The sequence below is a fragment of the Nyctereutes procyonoides genome, unplaced genomic scaffold, assembly GCF_905146905.1.
Source record: "Nyctereutes procyonoides isolate TBG_1078 unplaced genomic scaffold, NYPRO_anot_genome, whole genome shotgun sequence".
NCBI classification, from domain to species: Eukaryota; Metazoa; Chordata; class Mammalia; order Carnivora; family Canidae; genus Nyctereutes; species Nyctereutes procyonoides.
Window position 1 is genome coordinate 25,242,171 of NW_026575134.1, and position 22,156 is coordinate 25,264,326.

The window sequence follows — 22,156 nt, forward strand, 5'->3', positions numbered from 1 at the left end:
CAGGATCTAAAAGGACTTTATTTTCTGGCACAAGGAGGCACAGTGGAGCAGCTCCCCTTCCCTGAGGGTCTCAGGGCTGGTGGTCCTGCTAAGAGGAGAGAAACCCCACCCACCCCGCACCCAGCTGTCCTTGAGATCTTGCTGTTCCGGCCGGTGGGGGCTACACGTCCTCCTCAGACACCAGGCAGTAGAAGTCTGTGCGGGCGCTGTAGTTGCGGGAGCCGAGGTCTGAGACGTCCACCTCGCTGCCCCGGCCCTCTCCAAGCGAAACCCCACTTGCATGTGGTGGAGCTAATGGCTCCCCAAAGATAGGCCCTCGGACACCTGGGGAGAGGGGCCAGGCCTGAGGCTGCGCTGCCCACAGCCATGGGTCCCTCCCTGCTCGCCCTCCTGCATGGTGGTGTCTGAGGTCCTGGACGTTCCCAGGCCAGCCTTGGGCCCAAGCGCCTCCAGGACAGAGGGTGTGCTGGGGGGCCAGGCCCACCTCTGGGCTGCAGGGAGGAGTCCCCTCCACCTGGACCCCCCTCTGGGTTCCTCAGCCCTGCGGACCACCACGCCCCCAATCCAGGCCAAGCTTCTCAGGGCCAGGGGTGGGGCCAGGTGAGCATACCCAAGTCCCCCTCTGGGTCAGGATCCAGCTCCAGGTGCAGGGTCCGACCCGCTGGGAGGTGGCCTTGTACAATAAGCATGGGGTCCTTGTCATCCTGCAGCCGGGTCTGGGGGTCTCCCTCCGTTGCTCTGTACCGCACCTTCCGCGGGAGCGCCAGCTGTAGCTCTTTCCAAAAATCTGAAGAAGGCGCCTGGGGGCCAGGATGGAGCTGTTGGCCTGGCCACCCTGGCCTCAAAGAGCACCCCTGCAGGCACGTGCTCACCGGGCTCCAGGGACCTCAAAGAAAAGCCTTCCCCCGGGTGCAGGCCACAGAGCCCTCACCCACGGGGCCCGGGCCCACGGAGGAGCCCCTCTCCGGGGCCAAGTACCACCCATCCGTATTTCGGGGGCCCCCCACCCCTCTCCGCACCACGGAGCCGGGCCTCCAGAGCAGGAGAGTAACCAGGTGGCGGTGCTGGCGCAGCAGGTGGAGCGCGGGGTGCACGGGGTCGCGCCTCTGGCCCTCAAAGGTGATGAAGATGGGTCTGCGAGTGAGCTCCAGCAGCCGGCACAGGCCCTCCCTGCGGGGGCGGGACCGTCAGGGGGGCGCGGCCGCGGGCCCACCCACCCCGGCGCGGGACCCACCGGAAGCTGTGGCTGCACCAGGCCCGGCCCAGGAAGGCTTCCGACAGAACCACGATGAGGCGCCGGCAGCGGCTCAGGTTCACCAGGAGGTCCGCGGAAGGCTCTGCGGGAACCGGGCGTCGGCGGGGCCTGGGAGGGCGGGGCGGGGCCTGGGTGGGAGCGGGGGGCGGGGCCCGGAGCAAGACGGGGCGGGGTCTGGGTGGGGGCGGGGCCGCGGGTGGCGGGGCGGGGCCTGGGCGGGGCGAGGCGGGGGCGGGGCTCGGAGCGAGATGGGGCGGGGCCCGGGGCGAGAGTGGGTGGGGCTTGGGGGGGGGCGAGGAGGGCGGGGCCAGGGCCTGGGTGGGCGCGGGGGCCGGGGAGAGACGGGGCGGGGCCCGGAGCGAGATGGGGCGGGGCCTGGATGGCGGCGGGGCCGAGGGGCGGGGGCCTGGGAACGGAGGGCGGGGCGAGACGGGGCGGGGCCAGGAGCGATAGTGGGCGGGGCCGGGGGGCGGGGCCTGGGGGGCGGGGCCCGCGGTACCCGCGCGCGGCAGGAGGTCGCGGTCGTCCAGGAAGAGCTTGTAGCCCCCACGCCGCTCAAGCTGCGGCTTCAGGATGAAGTTCACGAATTTCCGGTCCTCGGGGCTGTCGCTGTAGGAGACGTAGGCGTCGTAGAGCTTCCCGTCTGCGGACGGTGGCGGGTGAGCGCTCGGCCACCGCCGGGTCCTCAGACCCCCCTCCAGCCTGCACGGGACCTGAGCCTAGGGCGGCCCGTAGCCGACGCGGCCCCACGCACCGTTCACCTCCACCTCCCCGTAGGTGTCTTGGTACCAGAGCAGCACATTGAGTCGACACTTCACGTAGAGCAGGGCGGCCAGGAGCAGGGCCAGCAGGACCAGGAGTGAGGCCAGCACCGCAGCCACGTGGCCTGCTGGGCCTGGGGACAGAGCTAGAGCCTGAGTCACTGCAGCCCCCGCCCAGCCTTCTCCAAGCCTCCGAGCTCCCGGTGGCCCCTAGGCTCCCCTTCTACCTCCCACCCAGTGTACCCCACTCACCAGCTCTCCAAAGAGTGAAGGGGGAGGAGCTGACATTCCGGATGGCACAGGTAAAGGTCCCATAGTCCTCAGCATGGGTCAGGTTGACCCCCAGAACACTGGACACAAGCACCTCTGATAGGTTGTCCTTGACCCTGGGGAGATCAACCGCAACCCTGTCACCTGGGGCCTGAGAGCGTCAGTGGCTGCTCCTGGGTCCCACCTGTCCGACTGAACCCCAGAGGCTACAGATGTGGGCCCCCTGAGCAGTGGGTCCACGAGCTGAGAGACGTGGCCACAACCTGGTGGGGGAGGGTCTGTTTGGGTTTACCGACCCTGATCCTGGGTCTGGGTTTTGGGGGTGAATGCCTAATTCAGACCATAGGATTGTGCTGGCACAAGGTGCACGTCCGAGGGGGACACCTGTCCCTGCAGTCACTAACCCTTCATCTGTGCCAAGAGTGGCACTCTGCCCAGGTCCAGGTGGTTATAGAGCAGCATCTAGGTGGCCATGGGTATGACCAGGGTAGTCACCTGACCCTCGACAGTTCTGTCTCTTACCAGGAGTCTTCATGGAGGCTGTAGTGGCTCCCATTGCCCAGCGGCAGCCTGTCTTTCAGCCACTGGACGGAGGGCAGGGGACAGTGGGGCCCAGAGACCACCCAGGCTGTGCAGTTCAGAGCCACTACACTGCCAAGGGCGGGCCCCAGGGCCTGGTTTCCAGTCGGGGAGAGGAAGTCAGGGGCCCTGTCACAGACACCTACTGAGAGAGGACCCAGTGGTTAGCCCTGCCTGGGAGGCTGGGGTCCCGCCAACCACAGACGGCCTGTGGGCCAGGAAAAACACAAGATGCTCAGTGGCGTGTGTTGCTTGGTGGCCACATGATGTCCCTGCACAAGGCCCCCGGGGGACACGGCTTGGCACTTGGCAGGTCTCCCGCCAGCCGTGGCTGGGTCTGGGCTGCTCTGCCCGCCATCCAGGTGGCTGCTCTGTCCTCAGAGGGGACCCCAGAAGGCAGCAGCCAGAGTCATAGCTGAGCCGACCCACCCAGTGGGGCCCACCTGGCTGCCTGTCCCCCAGGACATGAGCCCAGCTCCCACATGTTCTGTGTACATCTGCTGCCCACGGCTGCAGTGTCCACCCCATGCGCGGCCAGGCTCCTCGCCCTGCCTGGAGGTGCTGTGCGCGGGGAGCAGTGGCAAGCGTGAACTCTGGTGGTTTGGGGGCTCAGGCAATGAGTATGTCAGCACCTTCCTCCTGGGATGGGAGCGCGGGATTGCAGGGCCCGATACTTCTGGCCACCGGCAAGCTTTCTCCCTGAGACCTAAATTTTCTGATTTTTAAATCAGGGTAAAGAGTCCTGGTGACCATAAATCATCTCAGCGGCCCACATCTACCCACCTTGCCCCTGGGCCCCCCAGCATCTCCCACTCCTAGTGTCCCTGGGCTTTACTGACCCCATTGACCATGGTCTGGAGGCTCTGGGCAGGAGAGGCCTCTGGGCCTGTCCTAATCGTGGGGTCACAACCTCGGGCTATGTGGGAGGCACAAGCTTAAGCCTTTGTACCCTCGGCTGGAGACCAGGCTGAGAGCCCAGACAACCTGGCAGTGTGGAGCCAACCTGAGGGACAGGAGGTAGGAGTGGGGCCCGTGCCTGTCCCTCTCTGACCCATCTACCTGCCATGGTCTGGCCGGGGCCTCCTCGAGGCAGGCTGGGCACTGGTGCCACCCCCCGGTTCCACGGGGCTCCTTGGCTGAGCAGACTGGTCCCCCAGGGGGTGGGCAAGACTCACTCTCTGTCTTTGCGGCCGGTCAGTCTGGGCGCCAGGACAGGTCAGAGGCTGCTGCCATCCCAAAGGAGAAAGTTAAACAAGAACAACACGAGTTAACATGTAACTTTGCAGCAGCTGCCTCGTGGCTGCTGGTGACACCGGCACAGCACTGTCACTTGGGGCAGGTTACACGTGGCTGGAGTGGGCAAGGCCCGGGTGGCTGGGAGGGCCTCAGACTGAACCTCACAAGTTCCCGGGTCACCGCGACGGCCCATGGACGGACCAGGGGTGCACAGCCCTGCACCGCTCATGAGGCTGGAGGTGGCTGCATTCCCACTATGCCCTGGGACAGGGATGCTGCATACCAGGAGGGCCGCTGGGCAGGCCCTGAGGGTCAGGGGTCATGTGAAGCTTGCCCACCAGCAGTAGGTGGTGTAGGTGTGGGCTGCCGGACTCTGAGCCACAGTCCCACTGGAGGGGTTTGTCCCGTTTGCACGTGCGTGTACGACACAGCATCGCCCGAGGCTGAGCCGGGCCGCGGTCAGCAGCAGGAGCGGGAAGCGGGGACCTGCTGGCCTGAGTCTGCGCAGGCCTCGAGCGGCCCGCCCCCGCAGGCTCCCACAGCCGTGTCCCCCCTACCCGTCTTGTCATTTCCCAAACCAAAGACTTCTGTCCACTTTGTGGGTGGCCACAGATGGCCCTTCCACGTCTTCAAGATCAGAAGAGCTTTTACCCCTGGAAAGGCAGCCTCGGGCCTTCCTGGAGGTTAAGGCCAAACTACACAAGCAGGGACAGGTGTCCTCGCCCTGCACACCCCCCTGCACACTGTCCCCTGTGTAGCCTGTTTTGCACACCCCATGCACACACAGCCCTCTCCGCGTACACACCTGCCTTAAATTCCTGTCTCGCTCTGTGTGCCGACATGCACACTCCCCCCACCTCCGGTACTCTCCTGGCCTCATGCACACTCGCAACAGCTCCCCCGGGGTGCAGAGCCCCGAGCACCTGCACAAAACCTGCACCTCACACCTACCCTAGCTGCCAGTGCAAACGGACAGCCTCCTGTCGCCCCTGCTCTTAGAGACACACACACACGTGCCCACACATGCTCCAGGCCTCCCCTCAGCCAAGCCTGACTCTGAGGACCGGCCGCAGGCCACAACGGTGTCCACGATGAGGACAGGCTCACGCGGAGCCGCGGGGGAGTACACAAAGTCACCTGGTTCCGGCTCTTTCCTCCTGGGGGGAAATGTCGGTCATCGAGGTCATTGACGAGTGTTTGGGAGCAAACTCTCTGCTCAGCTGGGCCCCCGGCCCGGTCCACGGCACCACGGCCCCAGGACACATCGCCAAGCACCACGAGGACCTGTCTTTTGTTTGTGTGTGTGTGTGTGTGTATTTTAATCAGAACTTTCCCTGTAGCTTCCTGGCTTTGCAGTCACATCCTCTCCTAGACCCAAACCCCACCCAGGCAGCCTCCCCCATCCCAGGCAGGCGGGCAGCTGGTGGCTCTCGCCCCGCCTGCCCTGCCTGCATCACTTCTTCCTGTAACTCTGAGTCAGGCGGCTCCTTCCTCTGGGGCCCACCCCAGGCCACGCCTGCCCCATACTTCCCGAGGCCAAGCCCGGGGGGTGGAGGGGAGCTTGCAGAGGGCCTGGCATGATGCGGGGGCTCCTAAGGAGGCTGCCCATCAGGGCCATGCTGTGCACACATGAGGAGAGCGGGCTGGGCACCGTGGCCTGCTTCGGGGCACTGACTAGGATGTGACACTCGGGACGGCGGGGGCCTTCGGGCTGCTCCCTCGGGCCCAAGTAAGCCCCCAGTGTGCATCTGGCCCGTGACCTGCTGCAGGGAGGGGGTGTCCGGTGGAAATTCCTGCCACTAACTGGGCCTTGGGCAGAGCTCTTGGGCCCCCTCCCTATCCACTTCCCCCATAGAGTCCCCAAACACTGAGCAGCTAAAGGGAGGCTATGGTATCACGTGGACCCTCCCTTCAGGGTGGGATGCGAGGACAGTCCCCCTCTTTTCCAGATTAGGGACAGAGAAAGTCCTGGACAGAGGCTCCTGGGCCCCGAACCCAGGTTGGAGGCAGCCGGCATCTCCTCACACCACAGACTTCCAGGCCCAGATGGACTTGGGACTGGAGGCCCAGCAACAATGGCTGGTATCACTCCCCATAGAAATCGGGCGCTAGGCCCCTTCAGGCTGCGTCCCTGACCTCACCTACCCAGGCCATCTTCAGTACTGGCTTTCCCCCGTCCCAGCCCTGCTCTTCACCCCCCGCCCCCCCCCAGCCCCAGGCCCGCGAGACCCTTGGGTGATGGTGCATCCTGGGCTCGGAGCCCACGGAGCTGTAGGAAGTCCTGACTGCACCCTGACCCCACTGGGCCTCGGTCTCCGGGATGTGCCTGAGCTACCGTGCCAGCCCCTCCTGGAGGGAGCCCCGTGGGCCTGATGCCCAGACTGGCTCCCACAGCAGCTGGCGACCTGCCTCCAGCACCCAGGCAGGAAGCGGAGGCCCCAGCAGCCTTGCGGCCTCTGCTCTGTTTCTGCAGCTAGAGCCCGCCCTGACCCCTGACCCTGACCCCAGGCCCACGCTCCAGGGTGGACGCATCGAGCCCTCGGGGCCTTGCACGGGCACAGGCCGCCCTTCGGAATCCTGGCTATCCCCCCCCCCCCAGTTCCTAGAAAGCTCCAGTTTCGTGCGCAAGCGGCGGGAGGCGACCCCCGCCCCCCCCCGCCCCCCACCATCTGATCTGCTGCTGAGCACCCAGAGCCTCGCGTGTTCGTTCCCCCCCCGCGCCCCGCTCGCTGCGCCCCCGCCTTGTCTCAAGGAAGGGCCTGCGCTGAGGCTGTGCCCGCGGCCACAACCGGCTCCCGTCCTCTCCACTGCCCAAGGGGGCCCACACGTCGTGGTGCCCCGCCCTCCGGGGGCAGCGACAGGCGGGTCGCGGGCGGGAGCACCGGGCGGGGACGCGGCTGCGGGAGGGACGCGCGCGGAGGCCGGGGAGCGCCCAGGGGGCGGGCGGGGGCGCGGGGGGGGACCCGGTGACAGGTGGCGGCGCGCGCGGGTGGCGGGGCGGGCCCAGGGGGCGGGGAGGGACCCGGTGACAGGTGGCGGCGCGCGCGGGTGGCGGGGGCGCGCAGGACGGAGGCTCCGCCCAGCCAGGCCCTCGGTGCGTCCCGGAGCCGCGGGGCCCTGGGGCCGGCGTCCGAGCTGCGGGCTGACGCCGGGCCCGCGCCTGGACTCCCCCACCTCGTCCTGGGGAAGGTCGCGGGGAAGCCCCTGCCCCCGCCGGGCGGAGGGGCAAAGCGGACCTAGCGCCCCCCCGCCCCGCCCCGCCGCCAAGCCCCAGGGGCCGCGACGGGGACACACTCAGGCTTCCGGGCGACGAGGGCGGCCGACCCGGCTCCGAGCCACTTCCTGCGGGACCCGCCCGTCGCGGCCCCGGGCCCTTCGGGTCAAGCCCCCGTCCCCGCCCCGCAAGCTGCAAGCGTAGCCCCGGCTCCCGGGAGCCAGCGACCTCCACCCCCCGCGGGCCTGGGCCACTCACCTGCTGCCGGGACCTGGGGCTCGCCCGAGCGCGGGGGCGGGACGTCTCACCTGGGCCAGGTGCGCAGCGGCGACGAGCCCGGCGGCGGCGGCAGGTGCAGCCCCGCCCAGCAGCCAGGCCCGGAGGGCGGACCGAGAGTCCCGCGGGGCGCCCAAGTCTGTCCCGCCAGCGCCTCGGGCGCAACCACCCGGCCTGGGGGCAGAGGGCAAACCGGCCCAACCAGCCCGGATGTCGGGACCTGGGGGACTCCTCAGAGCTTCCACCGTCCCCAGGGGCACCTTGGGTGGCTCTGCCCCTCCCCCATCTCTTCCTCCAGGAAGCCTGCCAGTGCCTCCTGCCCCTAAATCCCCAGTGCGGGGAGGGCAGGACCTGAACCAGGCGCCCCTCACCTGGAAGCCCAACAGGAGGGGAGGACGACCAGGACGCCGCCACGTTCCAGGCCCTTCCCCATCAGGGCTTCCGTGCCTCATCCAGTCCTGAGCACAGACACAACCCACCGGAGCCCCACAATCGACACACACACAAGTTTTATTTTAAGAAAGTTCCACAGGCTGGGGGTGGGGTGGGGACCCCTGGGTCCCACCCCGCAGAGGGAGGCTCAGCAAACGGGCCACTCCTCTGGTGGTGTGTGCTGAGAGGCACCCGCCCCCCCCCCCCCGCCCAGCTCTGTGGGTGGGGGGCCAGAGTTCAAGTCGGGGCTGAGCCCTCACAGATCACAGGGTGCCGCTCACGAGACCCCGCGGCCCCCACACACAAAACTCCGGGGACCCACACGTCCGCCGCAAGTGGGGTGGCAGGTGGCAGGTGGTTCTCAGCCTCTTGGGCAGCTCAGCGTCTCCTACACGTCCGTGCTCTTGGAGCTGGAGCTGCAGGCGCGAGTGTCGAGTGTCGGGGATCAGGCCCCGGGCGCTGCGGGCCCCAGCCCCCCGCCCCCCGCCCCCCGCCTTGCCTCCCCTACCACATCTTGTCCCGGAGCGCCCGGTACTTCTCCTCCAGAACCTTGTTCTTTACGGACTGAGGGACATCAGGCACGAACCAGGCAGCGATGAGCTTGATGCACAAGGCCACGTGCTGGGGGCAGGGGCAGGGGCCGGTTGGGAGGTCCCGGGGCCCCAGCAGGGGTGAGGGAGGGGGCCAGAGCCGCTGCGCCCCCCCGCCCTCCCCGGGGCCCACCCACCTCGAAGAGGATGAGAAACAGCAGGCGGATGGCCAGCAGGACCCAGAACTGCTCCGACAAGCTGTAGTCCCGGGCGTCACGGTAGTCGCGGTACCTGGGGTAGGGCCAGGGGTCAGGGGTGTCAGGGGTGTCAGGGGTGGGCGCCCAGGATGGGGGGCGTGGTCCACACCTGCACTCGGTGACGTTCTCTGAGCCTTCTGCCTGGACGGGGACCTGGAAGTCCTTGGTGTAGAACACGGACAGGCTGTGGTTGACGTAGCCCGTGAGGCAGCTGCAGGTGGGAAAGGCCCCGGGCTGTGAGGGCTGCAGGCCAAGGCCTCTCCAGGGCTGGGGGCTACGAGGGTGGGGCCGCACAGGACCGTGGGGGAGACTGAGGGGCCGCGGGGTGCCACCGCCTGCCTTCCCTGCGGGGGAGACTCTGAGACCCCGTCTGTGGGTACGCAGGCCCCCTGGAGGGCCAGAGGCGCAGAGAAGGAGTGCTCTGGCCTCTCCTACGGAGCAGCCCCTAAGGGTCTGACCTTGGGAGAGTCATTCGGGTGGACCCCAATTCCCCCACGGGGGTCCCGACACTCCTGGGGTCAGCAGACTGGCATGGGGGCAGGCCCCCCCCCATGCCCACACTCGTGTCGGCCACAGACAGTACAGGCAGCATTAGGCCCTTCCCCTGAGCTCCCCGAGGGGCTGGGCTGTGGCCGTGCTGGTTCCCCAGGGGCCCCGGACAGTCTGAGGCTCCCCCCCCCACTTACTCCACTGCAGGCTGGGCACCCAGTCGGCAGGGGCCATAATGGTACTTGTACACCATTCGGGGGATGAACTCAGAAGTGAAGGCGATGACCATCCCGTTGGCGATGACTGCCAGCACCCCAATGGTCTCCAGCACCTGCAGCCAGGTCCCTGGGCCACCGCAGTGGGGAGGCATCGGGTCGTCAAGCCCTGACTGCTGGCACCGCCCGCCCCCCCTCCAGCCGCCACCCTCAGGGCCGGGAGCTTGGATGGTCCGGGGGCCTGGTCACCTCTGCCCCTGCCACGGCTCGTGGTGGCGACGTAGACCAGGAGGGGCTCAGGCCTCCTCTGACCCCCATCTTCTGCCTGAACCCCTCAGCTGCACCCAAGCTCGCTCCTCTCTGGGCTCAGAACCCCTAACCTGCCCAAGACTGGGGCTCCCTCCCACTCATACTTACCTCTCCCTCTGCCCACATCCAGCTCCCCATCCCCTCTGTTCCTCCCTGACCCTCGGCCTTCCAGCAAGGACAATCTGGGCCACTGAGGCCACGTCATAGTCCCTGCCCCCAGCTGCGGGAGCCCCGGCTTCGGCTCCCTGCTCTCCGAGCCCAGCTCTTCTGCCTGGGTCCCCAGGGGGCCCCGTCCCTTCCGTTGGATCCCAGGGTGAGTGTCAGCCCTTCTTCTTCCTGCCGGGGCACCACCTGTCATCCTCGGCAGGGCCTGAGACAGGGCTGGGGGCTCTCTGTGGGGTGAGGGGGCTTGACCTGAAGGGGTTATTTCCAGGGAACTGGCATGACCTGGTCCCAGCACCCTCCCCCCCCGCGGAGGTGCCTGTGCTCCTTGCCACCCAGTCGGGCCCCTGACCGATGTCCTTGGCCTTGCGGGGCACCAGGCGCCGCTGCAGCCTGACCATCTTGATGGCGTCCAGGCGGATCTCCACGAGGTTGCTGATGAGCGCGAGCAGTGGGGCGAGAGGGAAGGCGGCCACGAAGATGGTCGTGAAGCCGTACTGGATCACTGTGGGGGTGCAGCTGTCACCCTTCTCCGCAGGTGCCCCACTCACCAGAGTCCCTGCCCCTGGTCCCCGCCTCCTCCTGCCCCAGAACCTGCGGCCTGTGGGGCCTGCGCCCCTGACCACCTCGCGTACTCATCTCCATGAACTCGTCGAAGAGGCTGAAGGTGTTGACTGGGTTCAGGAGGTAGTTGTGCTGCATGACCCTGAGCTCCGGGTCCCTGGATGCACGGCCCAGCTTGAAGCGCATCAAGCGACATTTGTGAGCCAGCCACCTGGGGGGTGATGAGAACGGTGGGGGGGGTCAGGGAGGGGTGCGGGGGCCCTCAGAAGCCCTGGCTCGGGAGATATGCAGGCAGGAGGGGGTGCTTGCATGGAGGGCTCCCTGGGGCAAGGGGCGGTCCTCACGGGCCCAGGTACTCGGCGCAGTTGCTGAGCGTTTGCTTCAGACCCATGATGATGGCCATCTGCAGGAACAGGTCCATCATGCAGCCGCTGAGATGGCACTGTGGGGTCGGGGGGACGTCAGGCGAGGGAGGCAGCACCCTGAGCGGGGAGGCCCGGGAGGCAGGCATTCGGACAGACTGACCTCCTCCAGCTTCCACAGCCCCGCCAGGCGCACAGACTTCCCGGGGTGACCGTTGATCCTGGAAAGGACAGTCAGGTTGGAGGAGGTGGCACGACCTCCCCGAGTGGGGGTGGAGCGGAGGACAGTAGGGGGATGGGGGGAAGCAACACAAAGAAAGCCCTGCTGCAGGGAGAGGGGCTGGGTGCTGGGTGCCCGGCCTACAGCAGACACGCCTCGGGCACATGTCCTCACACGCATGCCCGGCCGCCCACCGGCTCACACGGGTTCTACACAGGGCCCGTTTCCCCCACTGAAACTATGCACATAGTTTAAAATCACGTACTTTCCATTACATGATAAAATATACAAACTCGAGGAACGCCTGGGGGCTCAGCGGTTGAGCATCTGCCCTCCACTCAGGGCATGACCCCGGGGTCCCAGGATCGAGTCCCGCATTGGGCTCCCCGCAGGGAGCCTGCTTCTCCCTTTGCCTGTGTTTCTGCCTCTCTGTGTCTCTCATGAATAAATAAATAAAATCTTTTTAAAAAAATACAAATTCTATTAAACCCAAAGTCAGGCTCGGGCTCAATGGTCAGGAAGACAGAGGCTCGGTTCTAGGGGGTTGAACCACCAAACAGTCGGGCTGCAGGGTTGAGCCAGTGGCTCCTGAGAGCCTGCACTGTCGCTTCCCCAGCTGAGCTCTGACCAACGTGACAAGTGTCCTTCGAGGGATGAACAGGGCAAGAGGTCGTCACGCGAGAGATGTGGCCCAGACCAGAGCCACCGGCACACACCTTTCTCGATTACGGACAGTGACCAAGAATTGAGGCCCTCTAGGGAAAGCCTGTAACGCCAAAATCAGAGACCAATTAGAGAAAGAGCATAAAAGAAACTTGGAAGGACGAGAAGTATTACCAGACCAGAAGGGGAAAAAAGAGGCAAGATCCCCAGACAAGAAAAGCCACGGCCTCCCGGTGGCGCGAAGACAAGGCTGTGAAGGGACTGTCAAACGGGGCGCCCCGAACTGGAGAGCGTGAGCAGAAGGAAGACATTCAAGCCAAGGGTTGAAAAGCAGTTGAGAAAAACTCCCAGAATCTGGAACAAAAGTGGGAGGGAAAAAAAAAAAAAGCAAAGAAAATTAGATGGTCAGTTGAGAAGGTCCAGTTTCCAAACAAAAGGTGTTCCAGAGAGGGGAGCAGAGGGCACGGAAGGTGGATGCGCGAAGGTCTCTCAGATCCGGAGGCCCCGAGGCTCCAGGCCCAGCAGACACAGATGCTAACCCTCCCCGCCCCCCAGTGCAGGGCACCAGAGGGGAAGGGGGTTTGGGGGACCCAGGCTCTGGCTGAGCAGCAGGACGGCAGAGCTGCCATGCGCAGGGGGAGGCCAGGCCATGGGAAGGTGCAGGGGCCTGCGGGGCCCCTGAGGGGATGGGAGAGGCAGCTAGACCCGCAGGAGGAGGGGTGGAGCCTCACTGGCGTGTGGGGACGTGCTTGGGGTGGCCCCTCTAGTCACGGGAGCAGACGGCAGGGCCTTGTGACCTTCAGAGGTTGGGAGAAGAGGAGAAGCCAGCGTCCAGGAGGGGCAAGGTGGGGGGGCAGGAGCGGGAAAGGGGGACCAGCCATTGGGCACGGTGGGGAGCGCATCACCTGAAAGGAATGCAACGGGGTACTCGGGGTACTGTGTGGGGTGGGATGACCAGGGGAGGCAGGGGTGACAGTGAACTGCTCAAGCAAGTCCAGTGACAAAGATGCCCGAGGCAGCTTGAAGCAGCTCAGAGCACAGCTTGGTGAGATCCGTAGGGAGACGTCTACCTCCAGGTGCTCCATCGGGCCCAGTAAGAGCATCTGGTTTCCTATGTCCCCTTCCTCGGGACGCCCCTGGAAGCTGGGCAGAGGTCCCACACTGCGGACAGTGAGCATGAACAGGTGCGCCCGAGGGGGTCAGATGTCTAGAGGGCGTCTCCAAGCACAGCCAGGGGCCGGGGACTACCTGATGTCTTTGAACACACTTGGAGGACCTGTGTTTTTTGTTAAGTTCCTCTGCAGTTTGGGACTGATTGGCGATATGTGTGCATGTCACGCAACGTAAGCAAACGCACAGAACAAATGGAGCAATGATTTTCTTCAGAACAAAATTCAGTACATTGATTGAACCAAAAAAATGTTCATTTCACTAACAAGAAAGGGGCGAGGAAGCGCACGTGTGTCGTATGCAACACGCACCGCAGCCTCGTAAAGCTCAACTGTGGAAATCATCCGGATGTCACCAGGGGAGCTGGTAGGGGAAACTCCGGCCCGGCCCAAATGCCAGGGCTCCTGCGGTGGTTTTAAACGCGACCTCACCGACCGTGCGTGTGAGGGAGATGCCCAGAGCGCATTTCAGCACAGAGAGAAGATAAAATTATTCACAGGACAAAACCACGTATGTCCACAGGGGATGTGTGTGTGCACTTGACTGTGTGCAAAATTCCGGGAAGAGCCACACGGTGGTGGGGGGTGGCCTCTGGAGGTGGGGAGTATGGGGCTGGGGGTGCACCGCGGGCTTCCCCACGTGTTTTTATATTGGGTGTCCACCCGTTCTGAGCACGAGTTATTTAAAAAATAAAGTCGAGCAGGTACGTCCACTGTACAGGGGGATGGGGGGTGGACGGGGTGGGGGCAGGGCCGCCCTTACCTGCCCAGGATGAAGGCAATGTAGATGAGGGACGAGAAGTGGGCAAAGAACTGCAGAGTGAAGAACTTCGTGGTGAACTTGCTCTCGCGCTCCGAGAAGGTCCTGGGCTTCTCTGGAAGGAGACGGGGCGCCATCCGTCGCCCATCCCTCACCTGTCCCCATCCTACAAGTCACCTGTCTGCCCTCCCCTGCCTGGGGATCCAAGGCCCCAGCCCTGCATGGGACAGGAGCTGCGCTGCCCCACCCCAGGTCCCACCTCTCACCAAAGTCACAAAGCTTCAGCGCCACACACTTGTTGACCTGCGGGAGGGGCGCCCAGAGGGCTTACTTTGGGCTCAGGGGAGATGCTCCCTCGCCCGCCCTCCCTCCACCGCAGCCCAGTCACCTTGGTCATGATGAGGATGACCACATAGTGGAACAGGGCGCCGGTCACCACCACGGCCGTGGTCACCTGCTCTTCCTGGAACAGCAGGGCGGAGTTGAAGAGGGCGGCGGCCATGACCCGGTAGACCACCAGCAGGTGGGCCATGCCAATAATGAGGCAGATCTGGGGGGACGGGCAGGGGGCCTCAGGCCAGGCGGGCCTAGGTCTCCAGCCCCCCACCGCTCTGGGCTCTCTGAGGTACCATGAGCACAGACAGGATGAGGATGACGCTGCTCCTCAGGTAGGAGTGCTGGTGCAGTCGCAGCTGGTAGTCCTGGCGGTTGATGAGCTGAAGCGCCATCTCCTCCTGCGGAGGGCACCAGGCCGCTCAGACGGGGAGGGGGGGGGGCAGGGGGACTGGGGCGCGCGGGGGGGCTGGGGCTGCGCGGGGGGGCTAGGGCGCGCGGGGGGCTGGGACACGCGGGGGGCTGGGGCGCGCGGGGGACTGGGGCGCGCGGGCGGGCTGGGGACGCGCGGGGGGCTAGGGACGCGCGGGGGACTGGGGCGCGCGGTGGGGCTGGGGACGCGCGGGGGGCTGAGAACGCGCGGGGGGCTGGGGCTGCGCGAGGGACTGGGGACGCTCGGGGGACTGGGGCGCGCGGGGGGCTAGGGCGCGCGGGGGGCTGAGGATGCGCGGGGGGCTGAGGACGCGCGGGGGGCTGGGGCTGCGCGGGGGACTGGGGCGCGCGGGGGGCTAGGGCGCGGGGGGCTGGGGCTGCGCGGGGGACTGGGGCGCGCGGGGGGGCTGGGGACGCGCGGGGGGCTGGGGCGCGCGGGGGGCTGGGGCGCGCGGGGGACTGGGGCGCGCGGCGGGCTGAGGACGCGAGGGCCCAGCAGCCGCCTCACCTGGTCCTCGTCCCAGCCATACAGGTCCCAGTGCAGGACCACACGGGCCCGCTGCCGCTTCCAGATCTCCAGGAACACGGTGGCTGCGGACAGGAGCAGAGAGGGGGCGCGGGGTTCCGGGGCTGGCGGCCCCGGGGCTCAGGCTGCCCGCCGATGCCCGCCGACACTCACCCCACAGAGCCATGAAGATGGCGAAGACCACGGTGCCCTCGTTGTCGAAGAGGTGCGTGAGCTGCGGGCAGGGCGCACGGGCTGGGCGGGCCTCCCGCCGCCCGGAGGGGCGCGCAGCTCCGCAGGGGCAGCCCGCGGCTTCCCGCCCCGGGGAGGCCGGCTGGAGCGGACCCCCACCCCCACCCCCACCCCCACCCCCACCCCGGGGGCAGACCTTGGCGAAGGTGCAGGTGTCCGAGAGCTGCTGGTACCTGCGGCTGTGGTCGCCGCGAGGGCACAGGAGGATGTCGTGGGCCTCGCAGATCTCCTTGCTGAGGGTGCAGGGAGCGGGCTGCGGGCGGCTCTCCGTGCCGGGGGCGCGGGTGCGGGTGGCGAGCGGGTGCCGGCGCTCCTGCCGTGCCGACTCCGCCCCGCCCCATTCGAGTCAGCCCCGCCCCTCCCCTGCCGAGTCAGCCCCGCCCCCTCTGGGTCAGCCCCGCCCCTCCCCCCGCCGACTCGGCCCCGCCCCCGCCACTCGGCCCCGCCCCCCCGCCCGCACCTGATCTGGCTGGCGTTGAACAGGGCGAAGCCGCTGAGGAAGACGAGGAGGCCCACGGCGGCGGCGGGCACCAGCATGTAGGTGTACCAGCCGAGCCAGGCGAAGTACAGGGCCACCTTCTCGCCGAAGTAGTCCCTGCGGGCACAGCCGCCCGGTGAGGCCGCACCCAGGGCCGCGGGGCAGGCCGGGGCCCAGGGGCGCAGACACCCCGCCGCGGGGGGCTCGGGGATTCCCTCGGGACAGTCCACCTGATGTCGTCGATTGGCTGCGGGCGGAGCACGCGCCTCCACTGTGCCCACTCCTTCCTGAGGTCGTCCTGCCCCTGGGCGCCAGGACAGGCGGTGAGGCTCGGCCCGGCCCGGCCCGCCCACCCCACCCGGCCCGGCCGCCCCCCGCCTGCCCACCGCCGCTCACCTTGTGCAGCACGAATCTGGTCTCAAAGACCCCACTCTTCACCAAGTTGTCCAGGGTGTCTGGTGGTCACAGGAGCGTCGGGTCACACGGAGCAGGGGGGAGGGGGAACCGTGCCCTGCCCTCCCCGCCTGCCCGTCCTTACCACCAGCAGCCGTCGTGTTGTTTAGCACAAAGTTGACAATTCGGATTCTGGAACGCAAGCCCTGGTCAGCATGGCCTGAGCTCAGCCCGCCTCCCTAAGTCCCCCTGCAGCCTGGCCGCCCTGTGGCTCCAGGATGGGGCTCCCCTGGGCAGGCCTCCCCTGCCAAGGCCCAGTGCCCCAATGTCCCCTCCCAGATACGGGGCTTAGCTCCCTCCCATCACACCTGCACCTGCAGCCCCGCACAGCCAGGGCACATCCTATGCCTGCACATGCACGGATCCTCCTTGTGCCCTCTGAGCCCCCTCCCTACGGGGACATCAAGGCTCAGAGAGGTTGGGTAACTTGCCCAAGGCCGCAGCACCAGGAACAGGCACAGCCAGATGCTTGAGCACAGAGCCACACTCCTCCAGAACACCTTCTGGTAAGATGTGGTCCCCGGGGCGCCCAGGGCATGCCCCCAACCTGCTCCTCTACTCAGCCATCATCCCCTGGCACCTCCCGGAGACCAGCCAGCTCTCCTGCGTTCACAGGAGGCTCGTATCCAAACCCCAGGCATCCCAAATACCAGTCCCCAACCCACCAGGCCCCGTCTGAGCTCAGAGGGGCCCAGGCTGAGGGGAGGAGGGTGATGGAGGAGGGGCGTGGGGAGGCGTGGGTGGAGGATCAACAGAGAGAAGGTGCTTGGAGAGAAGAGGCTTGGGTGCCTGTGAGGCTGGGGACAGATGTCCGGGAAGGGGCATTTGGTCTGGAGATGGGACCCACATCCCAGGTCTTGGGGAGATGGCCTCAAAGCTAGGGAGGATGGCTGGGAGGGCCCTCCTGGTCCTGCCCAAATCCTGCCCACCCTTCAGGGAACACAGTCACATGGAACCTTCAGAACACGCCGAGAAGTGACAACTGTCTTTATCCCTTATCACAGACAGATATGGAAACTGAGGCATGGGGCTCTGCCCCTGGGACCTGGGACCTGGGACCTAACCACGCCTGGAAACCTGACTGGACCAGCAGCATGGCGGGTGGGGGTCCTCCTGGCCCCGGTTACTGGCCAGCCTCTCACCTGGTGCTGGCTGGGATGGGGGCTGGCCCGGCGGGCTGCGTCCTGGCGCCAGGACCCTCGGGCTCCATGAGGAGTGTGCGGTACAGGTCAAAGATCCTGCTCTCTGCTCGGATCCCAAAGAACACCTTCTCGCCATCTTCCATCATCTGGGGGTGGGAGGCGCTGGGGGACCCGCACTCCACTTTGTCCACAGCCACTGGCCTGTCCCTTCTGCTCCAGGCACAAGGCCCTGGCCACATCTCCAGACCCCTCCCCAGGACACGCTGTGCCCCACGACCCCGGCGCCCGGGCCGCCACGCCCCTCACCAGCCAGGTGCTCAGCCAGCCCACCTTGTAACGGAAGCCCTTTCTCCTGAGCTCCTCCAGGAACTGCAGCTGCCGGTGGGCCTGCCCGGTAGCTCTCCGGCCTCGGCGGTCAGCCACGAGGACGTAATCCCACGGCTCAGAGGCCTCGGGCTGGAGGGAGGAGGTGCGGGGCTGGGCTGGCACTGGGCACAGGGCACAGGGCAAGGGCGGGACCAGCCCGAGGGGCCCCCGTGGAGACTCACGTCACCGGTGTTGACCTCCATTAGCGGGAAGCTGTCCCCTTCCGTCCCCATTGGTCTGCAGGCTGTCCTCACCCTGGGGGTAGAGGGTAGACAGAGGCATAGGGCTCAATCCTGGCCCGGGTGCTCCAGCACGGAGGGGGCCAGCGTGAAGCTGGGGGTGAACAAGCACGTGGTTCCAGGCGGGGCTCAGCGCCAGGAGCACAGCGAGCGGGGCGCTGCGTGGGGAGGCCCCGGGTGACGCCAGCAAAGGTCCATTTGGAAATAGAAGCACAGAGCTGCTGAAATCCTCAGGAGAGGACGGGCAGGAAACCGGGATCTCACAGACGAGCACGCGGAGGGGAGGGTGCAGAGGCCGTGGGCAGGCGGGAGAGCACGGGTCAGGTGCCCAGACCGCCTCCTGCCACCCTTGCCGATGCAGGTCGGCATGGAGGTCAGGAGGTCCCCGGGCAGGAATGGGGGAAGCAAAATCGAACACCCTGGATGGTACAGCCCGGCCCAGCCAGCCCCAAAACCCAGAGAGAGTATGCTCCCAGCGGCTATTTCACATAAAACTTGTGCAAAGAATCCAAATTCCCATCAGCGTGTGGACAGTCGAGGGCTCGGTGCCATCCCGGATGGCGGGAGACCACGCAGCAGGAACGTGGTTGGGCTGCTGCCACGCGGGGGGCCCGGGGACCACCTGGCATGGCTCTGAGGTGGGTAGAGGTCAGTCCAGGGAGTATCCGCACCCGGGACGGATGGACGGAGTTCGGGGCGAGACTCTTCGGGAGGAACGGCGGCCTCGGGGCCCCTCCAACTGTCCCCGAGCTACTGTGGCGGCACTGCCGCGGTTACAGGATCTCTCTTCCTCCCCCGCCTCCTCCCTTGTAGACTTGACACAGGAAATAAGTGTGGGAAGGGGACAACGAGAGCCCCGGAAGACGGCCCCCAGCCCGGGTGACGAAGCCCTAGGTCGCAGTGACGGCTGTGGCCCCCCAACACAGTCGGGATGTGATGGGGGGCCCTAAAGCAGATGGTCCTGTCTCCGCCCCAGAAAACAGCAGCCTCTCTGCGGAGCCTGGGCAATGGGCCGCAGAGAAGCTGGACAGCGGCACCAGCACAGATGGGAGGCCCGAGGGCAGGGGAGGTGACGTGCCCCGTGGGACCCTGCGCAGCCACGGGCACTGAGAGGGACACGGGGGAAAGCTGGCGACGTCCGAGTCCAGGCGGCTGGGGGGCCGTCGATTTGACAGGAGTCCAGGCGATGGGGCTGCGGCAGCGTCGGGGAGCCCCCCCCTCTGTCTTCACGCCCTGTGGGGGTGTCCGTGCAGGTGCTAACGCTGCACAGGGGGGCGTGTGGTCAGCCCCCCCCGCAGCCGCAGAGGGCAGCAGGCTGTGGCTGGCCAGAGGCCGTGGGGCTGCAGGACGTGGCGACAGGGACAGTGAGAGCGGGTCACACGCCGGCTTTGGTGCCCAGAGCCCGGGCTGCCAACACTGTCCCTCGGTGAGACCACCCGTGACCGTCCACCTGGCTGCGGGCAGCGCTGAGAGGGTCCCCAGCTCACTGTCCCGGGAGGTGCAGGGATGCTGCATGTCTCGGGGCGAAGGTGCAGGCGAGACCCCAGGGGCCCCACTGGTACACCCCACCTCTCCCCTGCCAGGCTGGCACATCAGGGCGCTGCCCCAGGGGGACCCGGCCTCCTGGCTGAGGAGCTCCGTGCGGCCCTGGCCGTCTGCCCCCGCAGGGCACCGTCCTCCCTAGCTGCCCACTGCCAGCAGCCGCCCGGCCCCCCACGACCCGTGGCTCCAGCCTCAGGACGGCCCCCTCCCTTCCCGGCCCAGCCAGCCTCCCTGGAGTACCGCCCGGGGAACTACGGGCCATGTGGCACGTCTGAATCCGAGCGCGAGTGTCCCAGTTCCTGTGTGGGACGCACTTGCACTGAACAAGAGCCTTTCATACAGAGCTCAACTTCACTGGGGACTTGTTCTTTAGTCGCTTCAAACCCTACAACCCTAATCCAGCCCCCCAATGCCACGCGTGGGCGCGGGGAACCGGCCCCCGCCGGGCCTGGGCCTGCCCACTGTCTCCCCTCTGCCCTGGGCACAGAAGCCAGAAAACGGCATCACATCCCCCCTCCCCGCCCCCGCACCGCAGCTCTCGGACTTCGGAAGCCAGCGTCTCGTGCCCCACGACACCGCCTCTGTGCCCCGGAGCCCCTGGCACTCAGGGGTGGGCTACGGCCTCCCAGACCCACCCTGGGCCAGAGGAGAGCCTGCTCTTCGCAGACTTGTAGGGCAGGGACGGCCTTGGGGCCGGGTGCGTGCGTCTCAGGGATGAGAGGTCCTAAGTGGATGGTCTGCCCCTCCCTGCCTCCGTCCCCCATCCCTCCCCCTCCGCAGCTGTCAGACCACCGTGTCCCGCGTCCACCCATGACCCCCCAGGCCCTCACGGGTGATGCGGCCTGCTCTGTGTGCAGCCCTCGTGGGCGGTGCAGGCTATTGGGGGACACGGGCATCTGCCTGGAGCGTGACCTTGGCCCAAGGCCACGAAGGGGGTGCAACTTTCCTGGTAGAGAAAACGTGTATGGACAGGCTCTGGGGGCCGCGTGCAATCAGTGTCCAGGGGCTGGATGCTTAGTACTCCCGGGGACTCAGGACTCAGCACCTCCAAGGACATGGTAGTTAGTACCCCCAGGGACTCAGGACTCAGCACCCCTAAGGATGTGGTAGTACCCCCAGGGACTCAGGACTCAGCACCCGCAAGGACGCGGTACTTAGTACCCCCAGGGACTCAGGACTTAGCACCTCCAAGGACGTGGTAGTTAGTACCCAGGGACTCAGGACTTAGCACCTCCAAGGACATGGTACTTAGTACCCCCAGGGACTCAGGATTCAGCACCCCCAAGGACATGGTACTTAGTACCCAGGGACTCAGGACTCAGCACCTGAGCTTGGCAGAAATATCAAGAGGAGAAGGGAGCTGCCAGTGTTGGCAGAAGCGGGGCCCTCACGGAGGCGGCTCGGGCACCGGGGCACTCAGTCAGCTGGGGGCACGGGAGCCACGGAAGGGCCCGCCTGGGGACGGCCTGCTCCCATCCTGCTGGGAGTGGGCCGCCGGGTGCCCCCTGCGCTCTGCACACGCATTCGCCCACGCCCTTTGGAAGCACTGATTCCTGCCTCAGCCGGGGGGGGGGGGGGGGCGGCCAGAGCCTCTCCCTCCCCCGCGGGCGCTGGCAGGGGTCGGGCAGGGGTGTGCCCCTGTGGTCGCCCGGGCAGCGAGGTGCCAGAGCCAGCTCTGGAAGGGCTGAGAGGCCCTAGGCAGAGGTGGAGCACAAGGCCACCTGCTCGGCCCACACCTGGGAGGGCCCCAGGAGGCTGAGTGGGAGGCTGAGTGGGAGGCTGGTTTCGCTCCCCACCTCAGCACCGTCCCCTCCCAGGGCCACCCAGGCGCTGTGCCCGCCTGGATGGCCTCTGCTCTGGCAGAGCGGGGAGGCTGTCTCACCTCCCCGGGGCTCCTCGGCCTCCTGCTCTGACCCCAGAAGCAGAAGCCAACAGCCTGCAGCAAGCCCCGAGGGCCGGCCCGGGGCCACAGTCCCGGGCAGGGCAGCAGAGTGCCCGGCGGGCCCCCCGCCTCCTGGGCTCGGGTCAGCCCCTCCTGGAGGCCAGAGCCCCTTCCCTCTGTGGGGCAGAGCTGCACGTGGGGACAGACACGTTGTCCTGTCGAGGGGTCACGTGCACTCTCGGGGCCCGGCCCTGGGGTCCCCAGCTTCCCCCGCAGGGCAGGAGGAGAGCTGCCCTCTGCCTGGCACTGCCCGGGGGCCGTCCCCGCGGCGTTCAGGCTGCAGGGATCCCGAAGGCGAGGGCCCCCGCGGGCGTGGCCGGCCTCAGGTGTGCACTCCACGGGGACTCACCTGCTCGCTGGCCGCGGGGTCGAGGCTGGCAGGAGCCGGCAGGCCCAAGTGTGGCAGCGGGCAGCAAGCGAGCCCTACCTGACTTCCGTGTGGGCCTCACCCCTCCCTCCCTGGTCTCTCCCGCCTCGCTCCTCCTGCCCCTCCTCCTGCCCGGGCTGATCCTCCTGCAGCCACGCCCCAGGCTGGAAGGAACACCCCTCCCCGTCCTGGGGACCCCTCAGCCCTCTGAGGGCTCGCCCTCCCCGGTGGGAGGGGCTCCCCGGGGAGATGGAGTGAGAGTGGCATCTGGGAGTGCAGATGGGCACAGGAGCACCCCGGGCCGGCTCCCCGCGCACCTGCCTCTTCAGGTGGCAGGACACGCCCTCCGCGGGGTCCCTGCAGGGCCTGTGACCTGGACTCC

The 22,156-nt window shown here is 67.0% G+C and overlaps 2 protein-coding genes across 6 annotated transcripts; both read right to left on the reverse strand.

Moving 5' to 3' along the window:
- SIGIRR (single Ig and TIR domain containing) lies at positions 1 to 5,491 on the reverse strand. 3 transcript variants are annotated; one of them, XM_055301164.1, is made up of 10 exons: positions 5,239 to 5,491; positions 3,925 to 4,088; positions 2,809 to 3,010; positions 2,269 to 2,402; positions 2,010 to 2,150; positions 1,755 to 1,898; positions 1,235 to 1,337; positions 1,020 to 1,170; positions 611 to 800; positions 1 to 324 (listed from the first exon to the last, which is right to left on the reverse strand). In XM_055301164.1, exons 2-10 carry the CDS (start codon positions 3,929 to 3,931, stop codon positions 161 to 163), a joined length of 1,236 nt encoding a protein of 411 aa, XP_055157139.1. In that variant the 5' UTR covers positions 3,932 to 4,088; positions 5,239 to 5,491; the 3' UTR covers positions 1 to 160. The 3 variants fall into 3 exon arrangements, with proteins under 3 accessions (XP_055157139.1, XP_055157140.1, XP_055157138.1); XM_055301165.1 differs by having other exon boundaries at positions 2,809 to 3,007; positions 3,925 to 4,091; XM_055301163.1 differs by having other exon boundaries at positions 3,925 to 4,091.
- Positions 5,492 to 8,082: 2,591 nt separating this feature from the next.
- On the reverse strand, positions 8,083 to 21,857 carry ANO9 (anoctamin 9). Of its 3 annotated transcripts, none has more exons than XM_055301161.1 (24): positions 21,757 to 21,857; positions 17,867 to 17,939; positions 17,649 to 17,774; positions 17,319 to 17,464; positions 16,262 to 16,308; positions 16,120 to 16,178; positions 15,954 to 16,027; positions 15,706 to 15,840; positions 15,382 to 15,478; positions 15,168 to 15,228; positions 14,997 to 15,079; positions 14,353 to 14,457; positions 14,112 to 14,273; positions 13,990 to 14,026; positions 13,727 to 13,838; positions 11,075 to 11,132; positions 10,894 to 10,991; positions 10,621 to 10,760; positions 10,338 to 10,490; positions 9,497 to 9,644; positions 8,920 to 9,021; positions 8,751 to 8,844; positions 8,532 to 8,644; positions 8,083 to 8,439 (listed from the first exon to the last, which is right to left on the reverse strand). In XM_055301161.1, exons 2-24 carry the CDS (start codon positions 17,915 to 17,917, stop codon positions 8,412 to 8,414), a joined length of 2,229 nt encoding a protein of 742 aa, XP_055157136.1. In that variant the 5' UTR covers positions 17,918 to 17,939; positions 21,757 to 21,857; the 3' UTR covers positions 8,083 to 8,411. The 3 variants fall into 3 exon arrangements, with proteins under 3 accessions (XP_055157136.1, XP_055157137.1, XP_055157135.1); XM_055301162.1 differs by having other exon boundaries at positions 8,532 to 8,587; positions 10,612 to 10,760; XM_055301160.1 differs by having other exon boundaries at positions 10,612 to 10,760.
- Positions 21,858 to 22,156: the final 299 nt, after the last annotated feature.